This window comes from Falco cherrug, chromosome 4 (genome assembly GCF_023634085.1).
Source record: "Falco cherrug isolate bFalChe1 chromosome 4, bFalChe1.pri, whole genome shotgun sequence".
Lineage (NCBI taxonomy): Eukaryota > Metazoa > Chordata > Aves > Falconiformes > Falconidae > Falco > Falco cherrug.
The window spans coordinates 89525896-89538319 of NC_073700.1; the positions used below are offsets into that span (position 1 = coordinate 89525896).

General features: G+C 39.6%; 1 protein-coding gene across 3 annotated transcripts in view; it reads left to right on the plus strand.

The window, feature by feature from the left end:
• The window catches only part of NFX1 (nuclear transcription factor, X-box binding 1), a 75319-nt gene that overhangs the window by 43652 nt on the left and 19243 nt on the right, over positions 1-12424 (plus strand). For 2 of the 3 annotated variants that reach the window (XR_008731826.1, XM_055707886.1), the window contains exons 16-20: positions 303-533; positions 825-898; positions 3492-3593; positions 6936-6977; positions 7337-7435. Coding sequence is in view for 2 of the 3 variants with exons in the window: in XM_055707886.1 (XP_055563861.1) it covers positions 303-533; positions 825-898; positions 3492-3593; positions 6936-6977; positions 7337-7435 (548 nt within the window). In the remaining variant the exon portion in view is untranslated. Of the gene's footprint in view, positions 1-302; positions 534-824; positions 899-3491; positions 3594-6935; positions 6978-7336; positions 7436-9591; positions 11201-12424 lie in introns of those variants that run through there. The other variant, XM_055707887.1, reaches the window with a different exon arrangement.

Sequence of the window (12424 nt, forward strand, 5' to 3'; positions counted from 1 at the left end):
GAATAATGTTCTGGGACTGTAGGCTTACATTTTTTTGCAGCCTCTTTAGAATGGAATATGTTACTGGAGTTTGAGTTTTGATTAAATCAGAAAAGTGTATCTTTTCTGCCATACACATTCAGAACAACTGCTATATTGGACTATGATACAAAGAAAAACTCAGTCTTTGTCCCAAGATGTTTTAGTATTCAGATTCTTGTGTGGACAGTGCCAAATGAAGGTGTGAACACTAGAAGTAGTTTGAGATTTGCATTTGTAGTTTTTCATTTTTAGTATTCATCTTTTTTCCTCCCCTCTTCCAGCTGCGAAGTAATATTCCTTGTCATCTCACTGACATTTCCTGCGGACTTCGCTGCAATCAAATGTTAAAATGTGGAATGCACAAATGTAAAAGAATCTGTCATAAGGGAGAATGTCTTATAGATGAAGAGTGTAAACAGCCATGTATTATTCCAAGGCTATATTGTAGTCATCCCTGTATGGCTCCATGTCATCCTTCTTCACCCTGCCCGACAACATCCTGCAATGCAAAGGTTAGATACCGAAAGAAAACTCACTGCACATTCACAGGCAAATTTTATGGTTTAATTGTCAGCAAGTAACAGTTGTGACAAAAAATGGCATGTTTGTTTATTGATAGCGTGACATTTTTTCTGTAAACTTACAATATTGAGTTTTTCTAAAAAAGCTATTCATCGTTTTTAATTAACCATTTTTCCACTAAAATGGGACTTACAAAAAGAATAGATTTACCTCCCTTCCACTCCTCCATGGCCATAAAAAGAAAAAAGTTTAAAAAGATACTCCTTTGTGTGGTACAACAGGTCGATCTTCAGTGTGAGTGTGGAAGAAGAAAGGAGAGTATGATTTGCTCAGAAGCATCTAATACGTATCAAAGGTTTGTATTGCAATAATTCTTTTAATTCCTTACTGGACTTTTTTTCAGTTTCATTAAACTTCAGGCTGGACTAAATATATCTAATTCACATGCTTTCCCACACTTTTTTGTACTTACATGTATGGTTTCGTTTTTTGTAGTCCCCTGGGCTTTCATACCAGGTATGCTGTACTGGAACACATTCCTCTCTTCACCATTGCTAGTGTAACTGTGGTGGTGTGTCGAGGCTGGGATTTCCCATCTGCAGAACTCTGCTCTACCCACACAGAGCAACCAGATACAGACTAATTGGGCAGTTCCAGGTTCAGGCTTCTGAATGCAGGTGATTACATGTAGCAGTCCATGTGTGAGCTGCTGTCAAGTTCCCTTAGTGTGTGATGGAACCTAGTCAATACAGGTGATGGAAGCTCGAGAGTGATTTAAAGTTATTCTGAAATAGCAAAATGTATACAGGAGAGCTTTGGCATCTAAATCTTGGTTCTTAATATGCAAACTGATTCCTACCCAGCTCCATTTTCTGTAATAATTTGTCTCTAGATCCTATTTCTAAACTTATTTCGCTTTCTCTCTTATGAGAGAGGGCAAGGAAGAGGAGTAGGGCTTTGGAACTTTTGAAATGAAAATAGCAAAACAGTAATAATTTTTAAAAAAACTTAGTCTGAGGCCTTGATTGAGAGAGAGTCAAAAAATTAAAGTGCAGAGTTGATGGGCAACCAGAGTTCTTCATCCCAGTTCATAGAAGAGCACAGTCACGGATTCTTCCTTTCTAAAAAAGCTGCTTAATGATATTTTTTTTTTTTTATTTGGAACTGCTATTTGAGGGCCAGATACTAGCCCAGCTTAGGATATGCTGCTTTGTTCCTGCTGAGCACTGCCTAGATTCAAATTCTGATAGAAGGTGGTTTAGCATCTACGTAATAGGTGCTTAATACTACCTAATGAGAATGAGGAGAAAAATTTGCTAATCGGGAGCAGTTAAGAACAATTGCAGTCAATACTAATTTGAATGCAAGATAGACTTACAGGAGTAGTGATAGTTTTTCTTTTTTAGAAAAAAAGGTGTGGGGGTTTTTTTTGTTAAGATCTGTCTCTCTATGGGTACAAATCAGAAGACTGACTCAACCAATTTAATTGGACACATACTTGTTGTTAATTATAAACTGGGAAGGTAATGTAATTACAAGTCTAAATTTTTGAAAGTGGTTCTTGAAAGTCAGTGGCAGTCCTTGCTGAACACATACGTATTTATTTATCTACTCAGAGCCCAAGTCAAGAGGAAGGGAAAAAAATGGTCAGTTTAAATCAAGTGTCCCTCTCTGTTCATTCAAATATGTTCATATAAGTTTACAAATTACCCTTGCCCCATGTGATGTTAACAAAAGCAGCATTGAATGCCGGCTGAGTTTGTATGGTAACTCCAGCCGTTCAGGTTGCTGAAAGAAAAATACTCTGATTTTGTGGGAGTCAAACTTGACTTTTTTCCCCACCATCTACGCACTTGGGGAGAAAATGAAAGCCAAAAAACAAACACACCAATGTAACTCTTGTAGTACTACTGTGGAAAGGTCAGCAAATTAATGGGGTATCCAAGTTTTCTTAAAAACATTACGGGAGTGATGAAAAAACTTTGAGCTTTGTCAGTGGATATCAGTGAAAGAATGCCCAAGGGGACAGCAAAGGGAAGAGGGAGTGTGCTGCTATATCTGTACACATGATACAAATGATGATGTCATATCATCTAACAGCCCATTACCTAGACTTTGTTGCCCATTACCTAGACTTTGTCATCACCTGATAAATATGAAGCTGATGGTGCCTCTTGGTGCTTCTTGTGTTTCTGTAATATGATTAACCTCCTTCCTGATAGATGATTAGTTCTCTGTGATGCAAAACACAGTCAAACATATTCTTTTATCTGAACTTAACAGAAAAGATTGTTCAGAGGACAGAATGTTCCATTGAGAATGGTGTGGAATATTTCACTAAAAACTTGTATATTTTAGTTATAGGCATTTTAGCAAGAAAATCAGATTGGGAAGGCTTGTTATTGAAGGGAATGATGAAGAATCATTCACAAGAAAATTATAATAGTATCAGTAGGCATTTTGCTCTTTCCTTATGACTTGTATCATCCATATTTTCTAAGCGAACTTCTAAGGACTTCATAAATTCACTGTACAGGTTTTAGTTGCACGTGGGTAAGGAAGAATCACATAGAAGTTAAAAGGTAATTAAAGCTATAAGGTTAGCTGTCATTTGAACATTAAGCAGGTGAGAAGAAAGAGTATTTGTATTGCCTAGTTTAGACTTGCTTAGAATTGATGCTCTGAAAAATTCGCTGAAGAAGTGTGTCCATGTGTTAGTCTTGCTTCTAGTTGTTTGAGGGAGATGATAGTGTAACTTCTTAATTTACGTAGCTAGTTAAGATTCCTAAAACCGGGTGATGTGGAACTAGTCCCATTCTGTAATCTGATGAGGAAATGGTCAGTCTGTCGTCCGTCTTCCACCCGGAGGCTTAATTCTGCAGCTTTATATGCCTTTTCGGAGGTTTACATGTTGTCTCAAATGAAGTCTTAACACTCTTCTTTTTCAGAATAGCTGCTATATCTATAGCCACTAAGTTAACAGATCTACAGCTTGGAGATTCCGTGGAAATCAGTAGGCTTATTACAAAAAAAGAAATGAAGCAGGCAAGGTAAGGAGATGCATGTAGAAACGTATTTGAAACCCTTGCGTGTACCTGAAACATAGGCAATGCAGGAAATACGTAATATTGTGAGCAAAATACTACCTAAAATAGGAAGATGTTAAATAGCCTGACTCTAACAATACTGCTAGAAGTATTTTGTTGTTCCTTAGTGGTTCATGTTTTTGCTTGCATGTAGAATGAGTTCTCTATCATTGACTGGTTTGTTAGAATTATGTATGGAACAATATAATTTTGAGTTTAGAGTTTCTTTCTACCCAGCAAGCTCCTTACAGTTTCTCTGTATTTTTTTCAGATATCTAGACAGTATAACTTTTTGCTATCATCTTCTGTTTCAGCATCCAGCATTACTTCCTGGATGATTAACAGGGCATATTTTCCCCTAGTCATCATCTTACTATTTATAATATTTCTCTATTACCCTTTTTAGATAGAATCCTACAATCATTTAGGTTGGAAAAGACCTTTGAGATCTTCAAGTCCAACCGTTTAACCCAGCACTGCCAAGCCCACCACTAAACTGTGTCCCTAAACACCTCATCTACAGGTTTTACAAACGCCTCCAGGGATGGTGACTCAGCCCCCTCCCTGGGCAGCCTGTTCCAGTGCTTGACCACCCTTGCAGTGAAGAAATATTTCCTCATACCCAAAGTAAACCTCCCTTGGTGCACCTTGAGACTGTTTCCTCTTGTCCTGTCACTTCTTACCTGGGAAAAGAGACTGACGCCCCCTCTGCCTGCAGCCCCCTGTCAGGCAGCTGCAGAGAGCAATAAAGTCCCCCCTGAGTCTCCTCCTCTCCAGGCTAAAGACCCCCAGTTCCCTCACTGCTCCCCATCAGACTGGTGCTCCAGCCCCGCTGCCCATCTCTGGACAACTCCAGCCCCCCAGTGCCTGTCTTGTAGTGAGGGGCCCAAACCAAAGGCTGTTATTTTCTTACATTTGTATCTCAGTTTGGCACTTTTGTGTTATCATACTGGCTGGCACTGCAAATTTGCTGTGAAGTCACAAAACCTCTTGTGACTTAAGCTTTGTGATTTTTTCCATTCCTCCTGATGTTCCTCAGGATTTGGAATAGCTTGTCTTTTTACTTTTAAAAGAATTTTTTTTCTTTCAACATCCTTCTTTCAGAAACCTGACTTCCTCAAGTCTTTGCCCTTGAAGTCCCTAATTTCTGGTTTTATTTTATTTCTGTTAAAACTCTCCTTTCTTATTTGTGAATTTGATTATTTCAGAGTCAGTTTATGTGTGTTAAAATCTAATGTTCCTTTATATTGTAAAAGTCAAAATAGTGAAATTTCCTGTACAGCTGCTTCACGACTTCCTGTATCGAAAGGTAACGCCAGCATACTTCAAGAACCTTTTTAGTCATTCTCTTCTGGTTTTGTTTAACGTCTGTGAAATTGGAGCACATTATTACAGTCCTTTTGGATCATTTTCTGCATTGAGTTTTAATTCAGTGTATGGGCAAGATGAACTTACAGCAGAAATGACACATGGGAGCACCTGCTCATCCTAGTCTCCAGCTTTGTTCTCATTGGGCCAGTGTGATACTTACAAACAGAGGGGGCTGGGGAGCAAGGTGAAAGGGGGAGAGCCATACAGATTCCTGCACGTGACTTTAAAGGCAGCGATACTAGCACTATATAAGCATGGTATAATAAAGACACAAATAGGAAGCAGTAATTTAGTCTTTTTTTTTTTTTTTTTTTGGCCTACCCTGTTTGTTTCAATTAATTGAGTACTCAAAAATGTACAATATAAGCATTAAATTTTGTCTCTAGAATTACTGTGGAATAATCTCTGCTTTAACCAGATTGAGCTTCAACTACTTGGTTCTTTTTGTATCGCAGTGCAAACCAGATATAAATATACTCAATGATACGAAGCTAACTTCAGCTTCTCCAAAACAAAGTCACTGTTTAAAGCAAACAACCATTTGGCTGTGCTAGAACTCAGTGGGGAGGGTGGGGGTGGTAGAAGGAGGAATGGCCTTTTCAGCTATTGAAGCTGCAAGTCTTGTCATAACAGCTGTATACTTTCCAGGAATGCAAATAAGACACCAGTGTCTGTTGGTGTCGCAGCCTTCGCAGTGTGTAATACAGGCTGTGTTGTAGTCACTGCTGCTCATCTTTCTGTGTGGGCAGACTTACACTGCCCTTTGCTTGGATAGTTGGAATTACCAAAAATGGCTTTTCTTTGTGCAGGTCTTTCATAATATGGTATCTGAACTGTGCAGGTAGCTTTTATTCAAGGACAGCCAGAGGAAGTATTCTCCTTTCCCCACTCTTTTCATCTACCAAATACAGGGGTGGTGGTGAAAAGAGATGGTGGCACATTAAATAATTATTCTTAAATTTCTAGTTTATTGTCATACTTCAGTATTTTCAAGGTAACTTACAAATCCGTTCCATTTAATGACAATAACAGAATATTTTCTGCAAACTGTGCAGATATTTCCTTTCTCTGTTTCTTTCTCTGGTCCTGTCTGTAAACATTTTATACTCTAGTTTTGTTTCGTTATTAGGGTTTGGGGTGGGTTTTTTGTGGCAGATTTGGCCAGACCTAGGGTAGCTTCTCTAAATTGGCTACATTCCTCTCTTACAGGAGGAGAAAATGATTCTTCAAGCAAATGACTTGGATTGGCTCTTGATCTTAGGGTGCCAACCACTATCCCCTGTAGAAATTGTTTGAAATAAAGGAACTTGTATCAACAGAATTAACTCACTTATGCAGTCTAAGGGGCAGAAGTTTGTCACTGCCACTGTGAAGTTCTGGAGAACTCTTGATCCTTCTCTGACATTTCAGTCCCTTAAATTATAAAATCCCTTTCAAAGATTAGACCAAAACCTGAAATTCGTAACTGCTAACACTAGAAGTTATGGGCTCAGCTGAAACAGTGATTTCTATGGTCCATCATAATCCTCCATAAGAATAGCTAACTTTCCTCTTCTTTCTGATGCGTAGGAGTAAATGACCTTGTCACATCTTCCTTTACTGATTTTCCATCCTTCCTAGCATCCCCTCAATGCTGATACCAACTGCATTTTTTTCCTCAACGATCTAATTTACCAATATAATAGAATCTAGTTCAGAAGCTTTTTTTCTCAGCTTCTGCATGGCTTTGGTAATTGCTGCTTCTGTTCGAGACCTGGAGAAGGTCTTGTGTGCTCAAAGATCTTTATTTTTAGCTGTATTATCTGATGTAATACAACAAACTATTCTCACACACTCTTCTTTAGGCTATGATAATGGTATGACGCCACAAAGCTACACTTTGAAAAGTATGAGTAGCAGCAGTGATTCTAATTTTATATTTCCTTTATATTTCAGGTTGCAGTGTGATGAGGAATGCTTAGCTCTTCAGAGGAACAGGTGGGCAATGAACTTGTTTGCTTTTTTCAGTAGTCCATGTTCAGAAAGTTAATGCTATATGGAAAAAATTTCAATCCTTTCCTGCATGACCTAGAGAACTGATAAATGTGGAGATGATTCCTGTGTTACAGTGGTCTATACTGAGTGATCTGAGAGTAGAATATTCTAGTGAAAAGTCCTAAATGAGTTTCAAATGTACAGACTGTACCTTTTACGAGCTGTTCATCCGTATTAGTAACCTGTATCTTTACTCTTCAATGACAACATGTTTGGGAGGCTGGGGGGATTTGTGTGTTTATTTTTGTTTGGTTGTGGTTTTGTTATGTTTTGGGTTTTTTTCTTGCTACCCTCAAATTTAGGCGTCTTGCTGAGGCTCTTGAAATAGATGACAGTTCTGATCCTTTTAATATCCGTTCTTCTGGACCGAAGTACAGTGACCTTTTAAAAGAAGATGCAAGGTATGTGTTCTAATGATGAAAAGTGTCATAAGTAAACAGTGTTGAGAGCAAGATGGGAAATTCAAAATAGTACTTACTCTTGAAAAAAATGCCTGTTTTCTCTCAAACCTTGGTTGTAGGTGATAATTGAGTCAAAGAAGGTAATGTACGCTTCTCAAGACCTCCAAAAGGAGAACCTGAAAAGTAAAAAGTGCCTGATAGATTGCTTTGTTCTGTAATGGGAGCAGATTTAGAATGAGAACATAATTTTCCACCATTCTTCTTACTACAGATCAGTACCTGTACTTCTCACATCTCCACTGCTTCCATACACAACTAACCCCCATCTTGGACCTCTTTGTAAACTTTCCAAGATAAAGACAAAGTGATAGTGAAGTAATGAGATAGGCTCTCATAGCCTGATACGATTTCGCTCCACCAGTCTCTTGGATTTTTTTTGCCTTACCGCCTTTATTTTAAGAATAAAGAAATGGAATTAATAAATTGATTGATGCAGAGCTAAGCCTATGCCAGTGCTGACTGCAAAGAGGGCTGCTAGACTGAAACATCTGAAAACAAGGGAATAGGAAGGCAAGGTAATATCAAAAACATCACACTAATAAATACTACACAATCTGGAATGACAGGGAGGGATCATACGCATTTTTAAACAGATGCTTAAATAGTGTCGTCCAAGGAGTTTTTACTCTTGTGTTTGTAGGCATGACATTAGTTTTTACTACCTCTAAGTTTTTGGAGCATCTGCTCTTGCTTCAGTATCCTAATGATACATAAATTTCATATTTTTGTGAGGATGTTTTCTGCTTGAAAATCCTTTCTTTACTGATGTGTTGAGACAAGTGAAGATTTTACATAAATAGCCACACAGAATTTAAGAGTAAATCACCTCTTGTTTTACTTCATATTTATTAGCCCACTGCAATATAAGAGTTGAATGTTTTCATTGTGGAGGTAGTTTTATTAGTATTTGGACTTAAAAGGGGTATTTTATAAGGACTGTTCTCTTATGTTTGTATAGAATATGCTCTGCTCTACCTCTTTCAGAAAACAAAGCGCACATTCTCATTTTCTTACTGTGTTTAATACCTTGTGGTGTGTAGTTGCCTCTCTTTTTTTTTTTCCTTTTTTTTTTTCCTTTTTTTTTTTTTTTTTCTTTCAGTACAATCCAATCTCACCTTCCTGTCAGCCATTTTCCACCCATAGCTCAGTGTTCATCTTTCATGGACAGAACTGCCCAGAATCATGCACTGAATTTCGGATTGTCTGGGGTCTGACAGATGCCTTGAGAATTAGACTTAATAGCTTCCATGTTTGTCTGAAAGTATCTTTTCTCAGTCATTCTGCAATTTTACTTGCATTTCCTTTGTAGCCACTTTATATTGGTAACACACAATAAACTAATACACCCAGGCTATTCTTACTGAATCACAGCTTAAAGCAAAAGTTTTTGTTAGTCCTCAAGTCATAACTTTGCACATTGAATTACTTGATTTCATTTATCTAGTCTTCAAGATAAATTTGTTTCTTCGTGTATTAACGTAGCTCACTTTGCAAATTGCAGACTGCTGCTCACATAAAGCTGTGGCTTTATGAACTTGCTTCCTTGACTGCTCTTGATGATCTTTTATCTCAACAGTCTTGCAGAAGATCTGGGTTTCCCTCTTAACAGCAGGACCTACAAAGTGTATCTGTTACAGTATTTTTTTCAGGTAGCTCGGTGTTCTGTATAAGTTCTGACAGGTGCATTTATTGTTTGAGCAGGTCACTCCAGTAATGCAAGAGTTCAGGGCTTATGGTTTTCTGCAGAGCATAAGTTATACATCTATGTATGGGATCTCAGAATGATGAGAAATACCACAGCTGCCTTCCTGTGCATTCGGGGTTGCTGCCTAAGGAAGGGGGCAGCTGCCAAAACCATGAGTAGATTCATCATCTTTAGGCAATTCAATGGAGCTGATATGTTGTCAAGGTCTGAAAAAAAAAATGCACACCTACAAATCTACAGAGAGAACTTGAGGAAGCTGTGAAAAGACTCCTGATTTTGAGCTGTAATCTTTAATTCCAGAACCCTAAAGGTCCAAGATGCTGTACAACTCAGGTAGCGGGAAGATGATGTGTAAGTGCAAGTGTGTCAAGGTAATTTTTCTCCTTTGTAGGAAAATGACAGGAGAAAGAAGTACCAGGAATAGCATGGTAATGCTGCTGCATGATTATCTTGCTGACGTGTTTGTCAGAATCTGACAAGGAGTCAGATGAGAAGTCTCTACGCCGTGCAGCTTTACATTAGAAGATACCATGCTGCCAAGGGGATTCCATCCTCTGACATGGAGATGACTGCATCAGCATGACTGAGTACTGGTCAGGGTGTACGGATCCGCTGGGTGGACACTTCAGCACTGACCTTGCTAAGAGGCTCCAGAAACAGACACAGAGAGCAAGTAAATGCTCAGGTTTGCCTGTTGACATGAAGTTGGAGGGTAGACTGGCCCAAGTATCAATGCCCAGTTTGACAAGGATGGTGCTAAGGCTGCTGTTTAAGACTACTGGAGAAGGAGAGGAGGACATCTGGAATGTCTGGCAACATACAGCTATGCAGAAGAGGATTTTCTTATTTTGTCACTACCTATGCAAGACCCCACAGCAGTCATATGGACCAGGGAAATCTCAGATCAAATGGTTAATTCTAGAGGGGTCCAGAGGAAGATGGGTCCTTTGTAGGCAGCTGCTTAGCCAGTTTTCCCAGGAGTTAACCTTCCACATGCTGTTGTAGACTATGAAGGCAGAGCCAAGCACTCCTGTGTGTGCCTGAAGGAAGAGGCAGTGAGGGCAGCTTCTCAAGTGCATGACTGGTGAGCTGCAAGCCTGGAATGTCAGTCACTTGAAGGCAAAATCTTGCACTGGCCAGTGTTGCAAGAATAAGGAGGTTTTTAGCAGAGGCAGCAAAATCTGGGGAAAACAAAAAAATACACAGGAAGGACTACAGTGAAAAACCAAGCAATGAGGAACATTCTCATGTGAAGTGGTGTGGTTGAGAGGAACTGAAGCCGCTTACATAAAATGCAAGGAGGTGAGGAGAAGCCTAATGTACACCCTTTATAGACCCTGCACAGAAAAAGAGACTTTAAGTCCCACATTGCAGAATTTTGGTGTACCCACTGTCAGATGTGTTTATTCTAAGCACCACTTAATTTCCTTACTGTACATTGACACTTTTCATTAAGTGTCAGTTGCAGGTTAGAACACAGGAGCTCACAGTGAGCAGTTAGCTGGTTGTTTGCCCATAACCAGTCATAAATAGCTTAATTGAAAGAATTGTGTGCAAGTCATGATTTCTGTGCTAGTAAGCAATAATAGCATTCCTTTTAAAATAACAAAACACACTTGGCAAAACTTGGAAAACTTACTGTAAGAGCTCAGATGAGTAACCCCAAAAGAATAAAAAAAACTTGAGAATATGCATCAGTCAGGTAATAGATACTTGTCAGTGTCCTGAGAAATGGAGACACTCCATTTGTTTTCATAGGGCAGTATGAACTGTACTTTGGTTTATTTGTAAATACACAAGTGACTTCCAACTCAGGATGACGACAAATGCAATGTCCCAAACAGGATATGAGCAAGCTGGTGAGACACTGAAACAAGCAACCTAAAACTGGTACCCCCAGAACCAGAGAGAAGTACAGGTGAGAAATAAACAGTAGCCAGTTCTCACTGCCCCTGCCCACCTGCGTGTCTGATCAGGATCATCTAGAGAAGACTACTGAGCTTGCAGGACTTTCCCCTGCACTGCCCGCCCCCCCCCCCCCCCCCCCCCCCCCCCCCGCCATCTTCTTGTGAATGATTTACAGCAGGTTTCATTGTCTTCCTCATCTTAATGGATGGTTTCTGCTACCAGTAGCCTTTCAATACCTTTGCTAACAGTTGAGCTTGCCAATGTTTCTTGGCAACTGCAGACTTCTTTTTGCTCTTCAATGAAGTGTGGGTTTGTGCTTCTGCATAACTAGAGATAAAGAGTGTGCTTCCTTGCGTGTTGAACTGATGCTCCCCTCCTCTTAGGTCATGGCAGCCTAATGAGGTTTGCTCCCAAATGTGGAAAGCGAAGACTGCACACAGTTGAAAAGAGACTTTATTCTTTCTTTACTGTTTCATGCAGTGATCTCCGAGGTAAGTTTGATACAGTATAGAAAATCTTACTTGTGCTTTGTCAGCCTTAGTGGCAGAGGAGTAAACTGCCTGAAGTACTATTCTTCACTCAGAACATACGGATACAGAAGATGCATCTTCCTGTTGGATTCTCAGCTGTTCGCTGATACATCCAGAACTCTAGGGCAATCCAGATATTTGTGGAGGGTACCTCTTTCAAAGGAGACTTTCAGATTAAGGAATATTGAAGTCCACCGTTTCCTTGAAGATTCCTCAGTGCAAATCGTGCTCCCTCAGAGTCTTCTTGATGATTCCAAAGGAAAAGCAATTGTTCTGTCCCTTCCACCAGCTGCATTGGCCTGTCCTTTGTTGTTCCTATCTGAACAGTCTGTAGGTTGGGGCTCGCTCAGGTCATCAGGTGACTGAGGGTTGTTCTTCTATGAAGTTACTCTATATGAAAGACTCTGGAGGTACAAAGGGCACGTAAAACACTTCCCTCACCTTTGAACACACATATGGGTAGTCACAACTCTGCCATTGCATAGTATGTTACAAGCAAAAAGGAGTAAGGTCCTGCTTCTGCTCTTTAGAGAATGATTGCAAGTAGGGATGTTAGATGTTGCCCATGAATTAGTTTCTGTACAGCTCATCTGCTGCAGTCCATCTCACCTTTTTGTACAGGGCAATAACATTCTCTCAATCAAAAAATTGATTTCTGCTGTCACCACCACCCTGGCCGTGTCCCCAGCATAGTATCCTTTCTGCTTTGCCTTCCTATTTGAGTACTTAAGTCTTGATGCTGAGAGACATTCCAGGTGTTTCTGAAAGAACTCCCACCTGGTTGAT